Source organism: Thunnus albacares, chromosome 5 (assembly GCF_914725855.1).
Source record: "Thunnus albacares chromosome 5, fThuAlb1.1, whole genome shotgun sequence".
NCBI classification, from domain to species: domain Eukaryota; kingdom Metazoa; phylum Chordata; class Actinopteri; order Scombriformes; family Scombridae; genus Thunnus; species Thunnus albacares.
In genome coordinates, this window is record NC_058110.1 from 33,560,149 (window position 1) to 33,578,382 (window position 18,234).

Consider the following 18,234-nt stretch of genomic DNA (forward strand, 5'->3'; position numbering starts at 1 on the left):
GAGTAGATGCCATTTTTTTAGGATTTTAACGTGGTAATAACACTTGTTTGTGGAACATATGTATCACCCATATCACATTCCTTATCATTCCAAGCAGAGTATTTTTATATTAATACATGTCTGGAGGGGATCAGTCAGTTGTGGTGAATAACAATAAGAAAAAGAAAGACGGTACTAGTTTCTAACTGGGATTAACATTCACCTTCAGGGGAAAAAGAACACAGGTTCTACATCACAGCAAAGTCATCTGTTGCAAAATGCGTAGTCACCTGTACTACGCATTTTGACATCAAAGTGCGCTGCTACGATTTGTCACTCTAAACTACGCAAAAGCTGGTGACACCTGTGAGTTCGATTCATAAATCTATGGTTCAGTTGTGCACATGCAGAACTCAAGTCCGACAGCAAGAGGCAGCAGCTTGTAGCCTGCCGAAAAGCAACAGAAGAATAGGAGTTCGACCAATCATAGCACCGGATTCATTCCTCCAGCCTTCACCCAAATATCAGCGGGGATATGGTCCATACATCCATGATACGGTCACACTTGACAAATACATGTCACTGATTTTAACCCTCATGATCCCCCCTCTCATTCCAGCTGGTTATTTCCTCAAGTGAGGACGCTACTTTTAACTTTTCCTTTGTAAACGTAAACGGACTGGGGTGGATGTGGAAAGTTGAAATTGTGAATTGTGTTATGTTAACGCAGACCTTCCAATTTTGGGAAAATATTTAACGTTAATACCGTTAGCCTAAAGTTACATAATTTGCAAGCTAGCTTGCTTGTTCACCAGGCATTTAAAGTGGCAAAGTAACGTTAGGATATATTGTCCGTATGTCGCAGATTGTAAAACGTGACTTTTTCATTGTGTGTAGTCATAATTATTGTTGCAGCTAAACCCGTAACTGTAATGAGAGGAGCAGTGGCATGATGGACCTGTGGCCTGCTAGGTGTGTGTGTGTGTGTGTGTGTGTGTGTGTGTGTGTGTGTGTGTGTGTGTGTGTGTGTGTGTGTGTGTGTTGGCACTGTAGTCTATAACTTTGCCTACTCCAGGAAAATTTCAAGGAAACAACCCCTCACTGCAAATTAAGTACAATATTTAAGGAGGGATGTGATGACTTCTATAGTTTCAGCAGCCATGTTTATATTCAGCCTGTATTGTCATTAGGTCATCATACCACTGAGTTATAACCTTCCTATAATGAGAACTGTCTCTAAAATATTTATTTAAGGCTGGTTTGGGTTTTACAGCTACATTGTCATCATCTGTTCAAATTAGCTGAAAATCATATTTTCAAAAATCAAATCGGTTTACAGTTTGATTATTGTGAAGGTGAAAACAATATAAACTATGTAAATGCAGCAGTAGTGGGAGGTTAGTATGTAGCCTGAGTGAAATTGTGTTCCTTGTGTTCATCTCATAAATCGCCTTGAGAGCTGGGTCGGCCTCTCAAACTGGTTCCTGACATACATTACAGGAAGGAAGTCTTTCATTAGTCTTGGGGAACGTGTGTCATAACTTCTGGCGTTGCACAAGGGAGCTGCCTCGGGCTTCTGCTATTCTCAATATACATGCTTCTGCTAGGTGATGTCATCAGAGAACATGTTAACTTCCACACACTATGCTGATGATACACAATTATATATATATCTGTAAAACTAAGCAATCCACTTGCTCTAAACTCTCTGACTACCTGTCTGTCCGCAATCAATAAATGGATGAGTGATGACTTTTTATGAGGAAAAAACAGAAATCTTATTAATTGAGATCCTTCAAAGACTTGGCAACCTGACTCCCTTAATCAAACCAGAAGTAACAAGCCTAGGAGTCATTTTAGATTCTGTCTCAAGCTTCAAATCCCATATAAACAAAGTGACTAAAACAGCATTCTTTTATCTCAGAAATATTGCCATGGTTCAACCATTCCTGACTCAACAAGGTGCTGAAAAACTAATTCATGCTTTTTTTATTTCAAGTAGATTAGACTATTGCAATGCACTTTTTTAGGGCTGTAGTCTCCCAGTCGACTGGTCGATTAGTTGGTCGATATGCTCTCATCCGACCAAATTCTCATTGGTCGAATAATCTCCGTGTTACTTTCATAAGAAGAAAAGTGCTACCTCAACAGCTTTCCAGGATTAATCCATTATTTCCTGCGGCGGGAGGGACAGACTAACAAATTACCTCAGTTCAAAGTTGTGAAAACAAGGGGGGTGTTTTGAATACACCCCCCTTGTTTTCACAACTTTGAACTCGCCCAACCTAACGGAGACTGCTGGGTTTAACTGTACTCAACGTTTATTGAGCGTTTACTGAATCTGTGTTTCTCCTGTAAGTATAACAATAAGAACTCCCGCCAGGCCCAAAAAATATTTTTAATGCCAAAAATAACGTCAGATATCCATTCATTCAGGAATCAATAGTGTTTGGGAGTCTCTGTGCAGCGCTGCTCTGGTACGCGAGTCAACCTCTGTGTCGTTGCCTTGGAAACCATTGGTAGCGTAACTCCGTTAAGGAATACGTAATTGCGTAGTATGTTTGCGTAGCGAGCGGGAAACAGTGAGCGGCAGAGAAGTGACGGTGGATGCGAGCGGGGCAGAGGAAAAGGTTAGTAGTAAGTTGTCAGTCTGGCAGTAAATATACAGTGCAGACTATGGTGTGCTAGTTAATAAATGCTAAAAAAAAGTCTGTTGTTTCCTTAAGTGCTGGAGTAGTGAAGGGGGTTAGCTCTAAAGTTAGCAACAATGGGTTAGCATAACCTGAAGACGCAAAACAGGGAAATGTGTGGCTGCTGAGTTCACTCCGTCCCGTTACATCGACTTCAAAGTCCTGTTACTCGTTTTTAAAGCTCTCACTGGGTCAGGGCCGAGCTACATCAGAGACTCCCTTATTCCTTATGCTCCCTCACGAGCCCTTAGATCATCCTCAGCAGGAGGATTTAAACGATGCTTAAAAACATATCTTTTTAACCGAGCCTTTCTTCATGATATGACATGAAGATGACTTTTATATTATATGACTTTTACACCATATCATATACTCAAACATTTTAATCCGTTTTAAGGCATTTGTATTCTTATTGATGAATGATTGTCTTTTACTTAAGATTCATTCATTTTTCCTGTTTGCCTCCTTTTATTCTTCCTGTTAATGTTCTCAATTATTTATTTGTTTATCTATCTATATGTATGTGTATATATATGTGTGTGTGTGTATGTATGTATATGTATTAGTTTTATTTATTTATTTATTTTAAAAGTGAAGCACTTTGAGTTGCATTTTGTATGAAAGGTGCTATACAAATACAGTGAATTATTATTATTATTATTATTATTATTATTATTATTATTATTATTATTACTATCTGTGTTTAGGCAGGTGAAAGACAAATGGACAAACAGGCATAAATGACCAACTAACAGTTTTGGCATCTGCACATATTTTTGTAAACGATCTGTTACAGGCATCCTTCACATTGTTGTCAGTTTGCTGCATGTGTACACATGTTATGTGTATGTTTGCAAATTATGTACAATAATTCATTGTGTGAACAGCAGTGATTTGCATCCAGGTCGGGGAAGTGGTACTCAAAAAATTCGTCCAGGGTTGGCAGGTCTGCTGTCGCTAAGCAGTAACCGGGGAGATATCTGAGGGCATTTCAAGGTGGTTGTTGTCGGTGTCAGTAGGTGTTTGCTATGGGAGCAGATAAGGAGTTGCTATTGTGTGTGTACAGACAGTTATAAAGGAGCTATTAAATGGCTGCTGCGGTGGGTTTTAGGAGGGACGATTACAGCAAGAAAAACATGTTTCACTGTTCATTCGGGCTCCAGACACACTTGACGAATTATGAGCCCGTCCTTTAGTTCTGGGCGGTTGTTAGGGTGTTTCAGATATCAACAACAACACTCCCCAGCTGACGTCAGTCCTCTCTGCAGCCCAGCCTCTACTGGAGTTTTAAGGCAGATGCCTGTGACCAAATTTCAGAGTCCAATAAATCTTTTTTTTAACATAAAGACAAAATACAAACTGCAGTGTTTGAGATATTTTATAGTGTAAAAAGAAACTTGTCAACACTCTCTGGAGGACAAATGACCTCAAACTTATCTTTGACATTTCTTTACTGGCATTTACTGGTACTGATCAGACCACAGATACGCTGGTGCTGATATATGTGTGATAAACTAATATGAGCAGCTACGTTCACCCAGATGATTTATCAGCTTTGTTTCATACAGCGAGCAGCAGGAAGTCACTTTTAACATTCATGAGTCTGTTTGCATGCAGTTTCATTCAGTTGTTGGTGTGTTTTTTATGACTGGCAGTTAATGGCTGCAACTAATGATTGTTTTTATTATCCAATAATCTGTATTGATTCATTTATTACTAGTTTGGTTTATAATATATCAGAAAATGGTTAGAACAAGCCTTGTTTTACAATATTAAGTGTTTTGTTTTGTCCATAACCCAAAAACATTCAGTTTACTGTCATAGAGGACGAAAGAAACCAGAAAATATTCACATTTAGAAGCTGGAATCAAAGAATTTGGGCGTTTTTTCTAAAAAACAAAAGACTCAGAATAGTTGGTGATTAATTTTCTGCTTTACTGGCAGTTATAAATTATTCTGTTTCTGAGAATAAACGAATCAGAAGGATTTTGATCTGAAGAAGATGTTTTTGCAGAATTTGGGAGGACTTGTTGTCTCACTTTGTTGTATTTGAGCAGCGTGGGAGCGTCAGTCTCTGTGTTCACATTAGTTCTTTTCTCAGTTTTTCTCTCTCTCTCTCTCTCTCTCTCTCTCTCTCTCTCTCTCTCAGATACCTCCGTCCCTCCTGTGACATCATCCTCAGCGGTGACCTCGACCTCAGACGCCGTTCCTCCCAAACCAAAGAAGCCGCGGGGCCTGGAGCTGCCCTCCTCCCCCTCCCTCCCTCCCGGCCTCTCCCTGGATAAGGTCCGCAGCCTGCACTCTCAACAACATCAATCAATTATTTTTAATTTTTCTTGAATATAAAATGAACTGATGCGGTTGGTAATCGAACCCTCGACCCTGGCAGCGCCTTACTGGGCTCCAGCTGTGAAGCCTGTGACATCACATCCTCTGTTTTCCTCTGCAGGTTAACGCAGCTGTTAACAGTTTATTGGCTCCCGGATCAGCGACCAACACGCTCACGCCGACCGTCATCACCTCCCACGCTCTGGTAAACGCCCTCGAAGAAGACGCTTGTTGTTGTTGTGTTGAAACGTTGTGTTTGTTCTCTGACTTTTTTCGTTGTTTTTTCATCTGATATGAAACTCTCTTTCTCTCCGTCCAGACTCCGGTCCTGCTGACTCCCAGTCCTCTTCCCTCCACCATCCACTTCTGGAGCACGCTCAGTCCCATCGCTCCCCGCTCCCCCGCCAAGCTCTCCTTCCAGGTAATACACCGAGCCCGCTGCGTGTAATGGTTATCATAACCGTCTAAATCCAGATACTGTAACTGGCAGTAACAAATAAAGACCGGTCCCTTTATAAAGACCTGTCCAAAGATTAGTTATAAGATTATTTTGTGTGCATTTGTCGACCGTCGGGAGACGTTTTACATCTATAGACTGTAGGTGAGAAGGTGCTGCAGGAAGTTGTTTAGAGTTTCAGTCAGCAGCATCAGACCTGCAGCAAACACTGTCGCTGCTGCAGCTCCAGCAGCATCCAGTCATTGTGGGAAAGAAGAGAGTTTAGCATTTTTCTGCTGCTTATCTGGGTCCAATTACTGTTATAAACTGCCGGGAAGTCTGATAAAAATTATTCTAGGTCGTATCGTCCCTGCTGGTTTACCGTCATACTTTCATATTTTGACCGCTATGATTGTGAAACGCGTTCCAACAACAGCATGTGGTGTTAATTTAACTTAAATTTATCTGCAGAAACTCTGAAGGAAGTTTAGTTTTTCAGTTGCTGTGTGGTTGTTCACTTATCGGGAAGGTCGGTGGTTCGATCCCCGGCTCCTCCAGTCAGCACGTTGAAGTGTCCTCGTGAAAGATACTGAACCCCAAACTGCTCCAAAGTGTGTGTGTTAGTGGCAAGGCAAGTTTATTTGTATGGCACATTTAAAGTGGTTTACATAGAGCACAAAAGGTATTAAATCAGAATATAAAAGCAACACAAGTAAAAAGACATATAAAAACAATTAGAAAGTGTTACATTTAGAAATAAAAGGAAGCTAAAAGGGAATAAGACAGATAAAACAAGAGAAGAAAAGTAACAGTGCAGTGTAAGATATTAACCCTCAATGTGGTTTAATGAAAGGCAAACAGGAAAGTCTTCAGCTGCGATTTAAAAGAACTGAGAGTCGCAGCTGACCTGCAGTTTTCTGGGAGTTTGTTCCAGATATGTGGAGCATAAAAACTGAACGCTGCTTCTCCATGTTTAGTTTTGACTCTGGGGACAGAAAGCAGACCTGATCCAGACCTGATCCAGACCTCCTGAGAGGAGGCAGCAGATCAGAAATGTATTTTGGCCCCCAAACCATTCACTGCTTTATAAACCAACAGCAATATCTTAAAGTCAGTTCTTTAACAGACAGGAAGCAATGGGTGAATGAGTATTAGAAACACTGTAAAGCGTTGTATCGCTCCTGATGAGCAGGTTGGCACCTCGCACGGTGGCCTCTGCCATCAGTGTTTGAGTGTGTGTGTGTGTGTGTGTGTGTGTGTGTAAATGCTGGCGTGTGTTATAAAGCACTCCGAGTGGTCGTTAGACTAGAAAAAGGCTTTATATAAATGCAGCCCATTTACCATTGAAGCTGCTGTCAGTGAAACTCAACTCACCCTGCTGAGTTTTCTCAGTGAAAACAGGAAAGGGAGGCGTTATGCTTAAGAGATTTTAATATGAGATACCTTCACTGGAAATGTCATTTAAGATAGTGATAAAAGAAAAAAAGTCGAGGTGATAGATAACTGTATTGTTTTAAGCAGAGCGTTGAGTATGATAGGACTGTTTTAACCTTAACATTATACTAAACAGGAGCAGAAAACAGGGAGCCTTTTTACTAAAATGTAATCAAATATAAAACAGCAGAATATAAATGAAGGTTTTAAATTATAGGAGTTAAAGTGTATAATTAACCTGTTGGATCTCAGCGTGTGACTGCAGGTTTGGAACAAAATATCAAATGTTTTCAAATCTCCTTGAAAAAAGAAAAAAAATGTCACCTGTGACTTGTTTACAGGTTTCCCACCGTTACTCACAACCACAAACATCTTTGACCGGTTTGTGTGTGCAGCTTTGTGAACTGAAACCACATCAAAAGCACAAACGTGTTCAGCTCTTCATCATCACACATTGCTGCAATATGTAGATTTTTTTTGTGCAACACATTTTGCAGTTGAAATTAGAACCACACATATTATTATCACAGCGGTGCAACTGTCAGGTTTTTAGAAGAGCAGCTCTGTAGATGTCAGTCTGTGAGACAGACAGACAGCTGCTGGATGAATTATCATAAAGTTTGGTACAGATATGTTGAGGATGAATCCAAATGACCTCAGTGATCCTTCTATTCTAGCGTCATCATCAGTTTGGATACTACAGACGAAGACTCTCCTCCAAACATTTATTATAAGCAGGTTTTGACTCTGGAAAAGAGGCAAAATTCAATATACTCAAACCAGACCAGCCTGATTTCAGTTTAAATGGACACTGTGGTTTAACATTATTGTTCTACAAATCAACGCACAGCGAGGGTAAACCTGCACATGTGGAGGGCAGCGTTACACGTCTCATAGTGTACATTGATGCTGCTGGAATTACATCAAAAGAGGAAAAATAGACGAGAAACATCTGGAATAAAAACTTGTGAAAAAGAGGTAGTGGTGTGCTCGAGGACTGTCTGGATCATATAAAACTCAAGAAAAATGCTCTTGAAGATAAGGGTCATCACATAGAAGGACAAAAACAAACTGGAGCAGGAATGGAAAAACTCTGCGATTAAACGTACAATATGTAATTTCAGCCGCTAGGGGTCTCAATCAAAACAATAACAAAAGACGGAGTGTGATGACGGTGTGAAGTAGCAAGGGATCATGGGAGTTGTTGTCTTCCTCGTTAAATAACCAGCTTGACCGGGATAGGATTACTCCAGTGTTCATCATTCAGGATGTTTTTACCTGCAGAGGTCTCCTCCTCTCCAGAACAAACGGAACCGGAGATTACAGGTAAAAACACTGAATAAAACTGATTCACCTAAAAAAAAAAATCAGTGTTTCTCCGACGATGTACGGCGACGACCGGACGTCCGTTATGGGCCGTTAGCCGAGCTGCTGCTAACACTTGTTCGGTTTATTTCTACTATAACGGTCGGTCGGTTTCTCCCGGGAGCCGAGTTACCCGCAGAGGTCTCCTCCTCTCCAAAAACAAACGTACACACAGATTAAAATCGTTAAAATACTAATTTAAGCTGTTTTACCTAAAAAATCAGTGTTTCTCCGACGATGTTCGGCAACCACCGGACTTCCTGGAGGGGCTGTTAGCCGAGCTGCTGCTAACGTTTGTCCAGTTTATTTCTCTGATAACTTAAGATCCAGACGTCCAATGACTAAAATCTTCCGGCTAAAAGATATAGTTAAAAGCCACCTAAATTTATCATGAAAATGTGTCTTAAAACTGAATAAAAGTCCATTTATAACAGTTTGTGTGGAACAACCACAACGCCAATGTATTATCTTGTATGTGTGTAAGTTACTCTTTGGTAGACGCCATTGTAGCGGACAAACACAGCGCCGCCGTATGCATCTGGTGCGTGTTTACTCTTTGGTAGAGGAGGTATGACGTCATTGACATGCGACCAAATGAAACGGTCCGTTACTTTGATTAAATGACAGATTTCTCTGGGTTTGAAAATTGTTGGATAATATTCTACATTTATAGAAAAGGCGTGTAATCAATCTCCTCATTTAAACCAGGATATAGCATTGCATCAAGTTTGAAAATCCAAAAAGTTTCCCTTTGGAGAAGTCTGCGTAAACGATCGCCACCCCTGATGGAGATTTTTACTAATTCTGAACCCTAAACATCTGGAATAATCGTCAGAATACAAGGCGGTGGCTGGTTGTCTGAAGTCGCAGATGATATGAGATCCATCACAGGAGGTTTTGTGTTGTTTTCCATTTAGTATGAGACGTGTAGTCGACTTCATTTGTTGTATACTTGGTGCAAAAACCGCATACCGTGACCAAGCGGCAAACTCTGGGGCTGTAAAATGAAGCCAATGCGGAAGTGCCACTTGAGGCTCCAAAAGCGAGTCAACCCCCATAGACCTCCATGTTAAAATGCCCAACTTTACAGCAGAAATAAACATGTTTACAGCCTGGTACAAACAACGGTTTTGGTCTCTGTAGCTAATTTCTCCTTTCATGACAACTGGACGGGGGTGAATTTTTTTATAACTCGCTCGTTTAAGTTTTATTAAGCTGTAAAGTTCTGCATAATGAAGGACATGGCCGCTTTGAGTGACAGGTCCGCCAGCCGCTAGGTGGCTTGTTTCAGCCGTTCGGCCCGCCTCTTTGCCCATTTTTGATTGGCTGGGAGTTAGGCAGCGTCAAGCACTGCCAAGATGGCGACGGTCGGAGCGGCTCACTTTGAGCTTCAAAACCGCTCTTCAGAACCCAACGAGTGACGTCACGGTAACTACGTCCATATTTTTATACAGTCTATGACCGTGACGAGTAGCGTGTAGTTCATACTGAATAGAATTAGTTTGTAGTGTGGAAGACCCTACAGTCATGTAACTCAACATGCTAACATCCTGATATTTAGTAATGCTTCACCATCTTAGTTTAGCGTGTTAGCATGCTAACATTTGCTAATCAGCACTAAACACAAAGGACAAAAAAGTAAATGCACAAATTAAAATTCTCATCTGATGATGTAGATAGATGAGTAATTACAGTTCATCCTGAGGGGAAAGTGAATGTGTGAACAAGACTTCATGATAATCATTACTGAATATATTTCCGATTTCATATAAGAGGAAAACACAGACACAAAAAGCCCAACATGGAGGAGAACTGAGACTCCTCTTGATATGTTAAAATGAAAATGATTCACCTGAGAGGTTGTGGCTTTGAAGGGGACTTTACTTTATATTCTGGGATTCCCCAAAACTCTCAGCGGTTCTCAGCGTTTTATATCTGATGTATCATCACAGCTGTCAGATGAGCTGCAGCACCTCCAGCCACCTGCCGTGTTCCAAATTAGTCCTGATGAACAGACTGTAAACTTGATCTTACTCAACACTTATAATCACATAGAAGTGGATAATGTTACTGTGTATTTTATCATGTAAGACGCACTGATTCGTTTCTTAGTAGGTTTATATAAATCATCTCCACGTCTCTGCTCACATACTGACTGTTATTCAGCAGCAGCAGGTGTTGTTAAGGTGTTAAGCTGACTCAGGTTGGTGGGAGGTGTGTCCTCTGCAGTCTGTCTGTCGCAGCAGAAGCAGAAAGACGACCGGCCGGGAATCAATCTGCAAGATTATCAGCAAAATGTTCAAAAAAAAGAAAAGTTGATTTTTTTTGTGTTTTAATGTGACTCTGAATCCAGAATATTTATTAAACTAATCAGAGCTCCTCTACAACACACACACACACACACTGTGCACCGCATGTACCTGTACCTGATCCATGTCCTACACACACACACACACACACACACACACACACACACACACACACACACACACACAGAGCTGGTGTCTCTGCAGTTTTCTGGCTCACAGTTTTTACTCCATCTGTCATTTCAAACACTGAAAACACTCTGAGATTTTTGCCAAATGGAACTTAATTTGTGCTGCTTGAAAAACTACATTTAATGTTATGTTAAAAAAGAGAAAAAAAAGGTGTACGTGATGTTCTTCAGTGTGTTAACGAGACGTCGAGGAGCCAAACACACCGGCTGTTTGATGACGGTACAGTAGATGATGGCAGCAGCAGGTCGTTAGTGGGATCTGATGCAGACGTGGAGGTGCACCCCCCCGCTGCCGTCCAATCAGAATACAGAACACCACTGTTGCCGGGGGCAGCTACAACCGCTCGCTGTCTGAAAGCAGCTTCATTCTATGAATAAAGATGTTCAGTTTATTGTCATAAAAGACTAAAGAAACCAGAAAATATTCACATTTAAGAAGCTGGAATCAGAGAATTTGGATTTTTTTTTTCTTAAAAAATGACTCAAAATAATTAATCGATTATCAAAATAGTTGGTGATTCATTTAATAGTTGACAACTGATTGATTAAGCGACTCATAGTTGCAGCTGTTGGTTGAACATGTGTGATGGTTTGATGTGTTTGGGTTTTGTGGTTCTGTGTCGCCTCCTTCTGGTGAAACTGGAAACTGCAGGAAATGAAAACATGTTTGTTTACTGAAGCTGTTGATCATGTTGAAACCCTGAATCAACAACTATTCAACTATGTTTTATTTCAATTCAGTTTGATTCTGATGAGACTTATTAAGCCTCAGATAAAGAAACCATCAAATAATCATAGTAATTATTAATAATAAAGTCACTGATTGATCCAGAATCCTGGTTTAGTCACAATGTTTTACTTTAACGTCAGAGTTCAGTTCATTTTCACATCAGTTTATTTATTTGTGCGGGTTAAAATCAAACAAATACACACAAACAACAAGAAAAAAAACCTCTATTTAAATAATATTCACAATAAATAAAATTCATACATAAATATAAAAGAAAAGCAAAGTCAAACTATTAAAAAAAACAACAAAACACCAATTAGGATTATAAAACCAAAATTAAAGCCTTTTTTTAAAATATGCTCTAAAGGACCTTTTTAAAGACAAATAAATTTTAACCTTGATGAGGAAAGTAGTTCCATAAATTTGTATCCGTGTATCTGATTGAAAATTGATTTCTGGTTGTCAGATGTAAAGTCAGTAAAGACACAATAAATATAGAAAAATACAAAACAGCTTTTATGGAGACAGAAAAAAAACACTCAGAGCAGATTATACAGAAACATGATGAACATAAAGAGACTCAGCTTCACTTAACTCTTTATCTGTGTGTGTGTGATATAAAAGCAGAGGATTAAAGGGTTTTAATATTTTCCTGATGTTTCGCAAATCTCCTGATGTATATAAAATCTCTCTGGTCTTTTCTGGCCCTCTGAAGACAGAAACAAAAGGTCTCCAGTTGGCTGCCAGTTTCCTCACAAGATATAAGAAGATACGTCCTATAAACCAGTACTGATGTCTCTGCATTAGCTTTAAATGGATCTGCTCCTCCCTGTATCTCCAGCCGTGTTACTCCGTCACGTCTTTTACCTTCTCTTGATGCTCGTTACTCAGCTGTTCCTCCTCAATTTAACAAAAATCGGTCGAGCATTTAGAAGCAGAGTCGAGAGTTTCTGGCACAACTTCACCTGCTTCTAATAAATCTAAAGAGGTCAAAACTCCAGCAACACTTAGTAGTATATAGAACAACTTTATTGTTAGTCCAACGCTCTTCAGCTTGTTGCCTTCATCAGGGTCATCATAGAACATTAAATAGAGTCGTAAATAATTATAAAAGACAACCAATCATGTACATCCAGACACATTATCAACCAATGGGGCATCTACAAAGATATACACATCCAGTATAGTAACAAAAAGAGGAACTTTGGCACTAAAAAGACTGTAACGTTGAAAGATATCTACTTGATTTGACTCATTTGGACGCTGAAGCTTCATATTAGCTTCAGATAAACTTTTAAATACATTTTTGCACAGAAGGAGGACTGTGGATTTTGTCCTCCATCACTAACATTGTAAGTTTTCATTTCACTGAGACACTGTTAATAACTATCATATACAACAAAACCCTCACATCCCAGACTCCCCCCCCCCCCCCCTTTTTTCTGTTTAGTTTCTTATTTCTCACACTTTTAACCTCGGTAGACACACCTATCCTCCCTTCACTCTCCCAACGGTTGTCAGTCTGATACAGCCGTTCAAAATCACCACTAAACTCTCTCCCACATAGCTTAATGTTGGGCTTACAAATTCAGGCCTTTTACACAACTCAATGTTGATGAAAGACGAACTTCTCACCTCACAAAGGAATCCATGAGCGCCTTTATCTCTGAACGTAACAGGAAAAGGATTTTGTAACCTCTGTCGTGCACTTTACTCCGCTCCGGCTGGGAGAGAGGGCCGAGAAGCACATCCAGGAATCCGGCTCAAAGGACCAAACTGATAGATAAATTATCAATAGGCTGAGGTTGGTTGAAGTCAAGCGTCTCTTTAATTCAAACAGAACACATGTTACAGACACGGAGAGTCCACAGAGTCTTGTTTACAGACTCCTACCAGACCCAGACAAAGCTTTACAGAGCTCTGCCTTCCACATGATATCCATATGACTTTGTCCTGCTGTTACCCTCGGGACCCTGCAGTCTAATATATATATATATATATATATATATATATATATATATAACCATACATGATACACAATGTACAGATTTTTTATCAATTATGAAGGGATCTCCTTCTTCAGTATGAACAGGAGGAATGATTACAGCAAGAAAAGCAGGTTTCAATGTTCATTTGGGCTCCTGACTGTTGGTTTAAGACACACATGAAAAACTGAGAACTTGTCCTTGAAGGAAAAATTGATATACGGCATCACGAGGCTGGAAGAAAAACGTGAGAAAAGGAAACTGCTGCGGTGCAAAAAATTAATGAAAGAAAATATTTTATATATGAATGAATGACTGAATGAATGAATGACTGAATGGTTTATTTCGATCATACATAAAATAAGGAACAAAACAACAATTTGTGTGGGTATGCAACTGACAAAAACATCATCATACATGTTTATACCGATTCATTTCACACAATCAATGACTGAAAAAGGAACAAGCTGAAACCCACAATCCACTAGATAACCCAGAATATCAGCAGTATGAAATAAAGAAAAAAAAATGACTCTAACTTGTAATCCTAATTATTTTACATCTTTATAATTTTACATCATAATCCTTTATTTTACATTTTAAGACCCTTCCATAGTTTGACTCCCAAAACTGAAACATTAGTTCTCACTTTACATTTTAATGGCTGCAGCTGCTGGAGATTGTTCTGTTTTAGTTTTATTGGACCTCAGCGCAGCGTTCGATACTTCGGACCACCACTTTCTGATCCACAGGATAAATCACCTGGTGGGCATCTCTGGGACTGTGTTGGAGCGGTTCTCCTCGTATCTCACAGATAGATCCTTGTCAGTCTCTGTAGGTGAATTTGTGTCATGTGGTGTCCCTCAGGGATCAATCCTGGGACCCATTTTATTCTCCATATACATGCTGCCACTGGGACAAATCATCAGCAGTTTCAAGAACATCTCCTACCATCTCTACGCTGATGACATCCTCTAAACTTAACAGCTGTTTAAATGCAATTAAGAATTGGACGGCAAATAATTTTCTGCAGATAAAACTGAAGTCCTGATCTTTGGCCCTGATAATCTTCAGTCACCAATCAGACAGAACCTCGGTACCGTATCCTCATCTTCTCAGCCTTCCTTGCGTAATCTTGGTGTAATTTTTGACCGATCAATGAGTTTTGAAGCACACGTTAAGACGCTAGATGGTCACATACGACTCCTATTTTAACCTCACTGCACTGGCTTCCAGTCAATTTTAGAATTCATTTTAAAATGTTGGTGCTCACTCATAGAGCCCTACATGGCTCCACATTACGGACCTTCTGCACCCCTACACCACCAGCCGAGCTCTTAGATCCTCCACCCAGGACTTTCTAAGTGTGCTTCGTACACATTTTAAGACCGGGGTGATCATGCTTTCCAGTCGGCAACCGCTAAGCTTTGGAACATTAGAGCCTCTAAAAGCAGCTAAAAGCAGCCTGTTTAGACAGGCGTTTGGATAGTTTGTGCTATTCTGTCTCTTAATTAGTCTATTTGATCTGCTCTCTCCTTGTATATTTCTATCTGGTGTCTTTTGTTTTATTTATTTTGATGCGTTTGATTTTATTTCTTTGACTGTGAAGCACTTGGTGTTTGTGAAAGGTGCTTTATAAATAAACTTAACTTAACTCCTTCTCTCTCTTGTCTCTCTTTAGTTCCCCACTAACGGCAGTAATCAGATCCACATCCCGGCCCTGAGCGTTGACGGTCTCTCCACCCCGGTGGTCCTGTCCCCCGGCCCCCAGAAACCCTGAGCTCCCTTACCCGCCTCGCACAGCTCCTCCACTGGACACAGCCTCGCCTGACGGTCCCCCTTCACTCACCTCCTCCTTGGGGGAGGGCTGGAAAGAGAACTGGACCTGCCTGCACTGACTCTCAAACTCTCCACTCAAACCAGGAACCACATAGTTTTTTTGGGGGGGGGGCACCGCCGTGGCCTGACTGGTAAGACTGGGAAATCTGAGGGGTTTTTTACGGGAGCCTTTCACTGGTGGAGAATCATCATCGTCCAAAAAAACCAGACAGGAATCACAGTTTGGTGAATGTCGGAGATGTCGATCACCTTCGCTGATACACTGACAGAATATTTTGCGGAGAGCTGCTCTCTCTGTTGTTGTTGCTACGATGAGGTTTTGGCGCCAGTTGGCTATAAAACCGGACAGATTCTCTTGACTTGAACGCATCACGAGAAGCCGACAGCGAAAAACGTTTTTTTCTTCTGCTACTGAGGGCTGAAACCAACAACGATTGTTTGATGTAAATGTCGGTGTGTAAACTGTGAAAAACGACAACAAATATCTTTGTAGTTGTCTGATTACAGTCGGGTTTGAAAAAAAACAACACAAAGAGATTCAGTTTACAGGGAGACCGAACAGAGAAAAAGCAGCAAACTGGAACCAAATCGTGTGTTTTTACTGGAGAAATGAGGAAATAATAAACATTTAATATCAGAACTTTTAATTTTCTAATCGATCATCTGATTGTCTGAGGACCTGAAGGACGCGACATGTTTCCTGAAAAGAACATTTTAATCTTCATGAATCGCTGCAGCTCCGCCTCCTGCTCATTAAATATTCATGAGGACGTTCGACGGGGAAACCGCTGATTTAATCTCAAATGTTTCTCGTTGGATCTTTTTTTTTTTTTTTTTTAAAGAAAGTGTTTATTTATTTCAGTTCCTGCTCCTTCCTCTTCAGATGTTTCTTGACTGTTTTTACGGACGGCGGTCGTTGCCGCGGCTCCTCGACCGTTAACGGGCGTGTGTGTTGATTGCAGCACTCCCCCGATGACTTTCTCTTGTTTGTCATTTTGTAAACTCACATCTGCTGGATTTAAAAAAAAAAACTCCTTCAGAAATGACTTTTAGAGCCATTTAGGGAGTTTTTTTTTTTTTGCTTCGCTCTTATTGGCCGCTTTTTAAAAGGCCGCGCCTTTCTCCAGTTATATGCATGGCCTGTTATTGACTGAACTCCTCAGCATCATTTTGAACTGACTAATCACAGGAGGGATGATGATGATGATGATGATGATGCAGATTTTTAGCCCTGGTCGGGAGCTTTTACTCAGCCAAGTTATTTCTCTATAAAAGCATCGACGTGTTACAGATTGTATATTTTCTAAAAGAGTCTTTGAAGTAGAAGAAAGTGACGAGTTTAAACTTTAACAGACGGTGTTTTTGGTGTTTTTCAAGGTTTTATGGAGGACGTGGTCACATTCCTTTTGGCTTTAAAAAAAAAACAACAAAAATGTTGAAAGAAATAGTTTGTTGTATTTGACAAGTAACTGGTTTCATAGATATCTGAATTCATTCCAGATGTGTGTTTTTTGATGGAGCACCTCTGGCTGGAGGGATCTGTTCTCTGATTGGTTCCTGAAAGCCTCATCGTTGTCGTCGCTGTCGTCGTGCTGTCGGTCTGCGGTGATGTTGCCACAAGTTTCCTCTCGACTAATCATCTGTTGTTAGATTTGAATCCTTCCTGCCGGGACTCAAACTGAGAGGCGACGGCGACCTGAACCGTTGTTTTTATTATCCATTAATCTCACAATAGTTTCCTCTGTTAGTGGTCATTTCTACCCAGAAACATCCAGATCCTTTATTTAATACAAGTAGAAACACTGTCATCTACAAATACTCCTTTACAAGGAAAAGTCATGAAGTCAAAATGTTATTGAAGTATTATCAGCAAAAATGTACTTCAAATATTAAAGTAACAGTACTGGTTATGCAGACCGGCTGTTATATTATTATAACAGGTGTTTATAGATAAACGTTAGAGAGTTTTAATGCTGTCGTTCTTCAGTGTGGAGATATAAACAGATCACATGGTTTTATTGTAATAAAAATCTGGAAAGTAACTAAAGCTGTTAAATAAATGTAGTGGAGTAGATACTCAGTTACTTTCCACCACTGATCCAAACAACCAACAGTCCAAAACCCCAAAATAATCAGTTTATTATCATAGAAGAGGATTAAAACCACAACATGTTGAACATTTTGGACATTTTGAAAGCTGCTGAATTTTTGTGTAAAAAACAACTTAAACGATCGTTTGATTTATGGCTGCAACTATCAGTTATAATACACTTATATTCATTATTGATTAATCGATTAGTTGTTTGGTCCATAAAATGTCAGAAAATAGTGAAAGATGTCGATCAGTGTTTCTCAAAGTCCAACATGACGTCTTCAAATGTTTTGTTTTGTCCACAAAGATCTTCAGTCACAGAGACGAAAGAAACCAGAAATATTCACATTTAAGAATCTGGAATCAGAGAATTTAGACACCAAACGATCAATCGATCATCAGAATTGTCGGCGAATAATCGATCAATCAACTGATTGTTGCAGCTTTATAAATAATTCTTGTTCAGATTTATTTAGAAATTTAGTTTTAGAAATTTTATGGAAAAATTATAAAATGAGGCGATGACATCATCACAAAACTATTTTTTTCTTCTTAAAAACGATTATTTGATCAAAAACAGGCGATCCATTTCTATTGATCTGCTGATTGACTGATTATTGCAGCTGCGTCTTTGTTTCGAGGTTCTTAAACGGTTGTTTTACAAACCTGCATCTTTCAGATTTATCTTCCTGTTCAACGGTTTCAGGCATTAAAAGTAAAGGAAGCTTTAAAATTAACGTCATGAATAGATTTTATTGATCAATTAACTCGATAAGAGAAGAAACATAAATGAGATCAATATTTGTTTTGAGCAGCTTTTCCTTTAAACCAGCAGCAGGTTTGTTAGTGGTCTGACTGG

At 39.8% G+C, this 18,234-nt stretch overlaps 1 protein-coding gene across 2 annotated transcripts in view; it reads left to right on the top strand.

Moving 5' to 3' along the window:
* The window catches only part of elk1 (ETS transcription factor ELK1), a 34,203-nt gene extending 17,057 nt beyond the window's left edge, over positions 1–17,146 (top strand). Inside the window, exons 8-11 of one of the 2 annotated variants that reach the window (XM_044350489.1) lie at positions 4,819–4,955; positions 5,119–5,202; positions 5,317–5,418; positions 15,126–17,146. In XM_044350489.1, coding sequence (XP_044206424.1) covers positions 4,819–4,955; positions 5,119–5,202; positions 5,317–5,418; positions 15,126–15,224 — 422 coding nt within the window. In that variant the 3' untranslated portion in view covers positions 15,225–17,146. Of the gene's footprint in view, positions 1–4,818; positions 4,956–5,118; positions 5,203–5,316; positions 5,419–15,125 lie in introns of those variants that run through there. The other variant, XM_044350490.1, reaches the window with a different exon arrangement.
* The last annotated feature ends 1,088 nt before the right edge of the window (positions 17,147–18,234 follow it).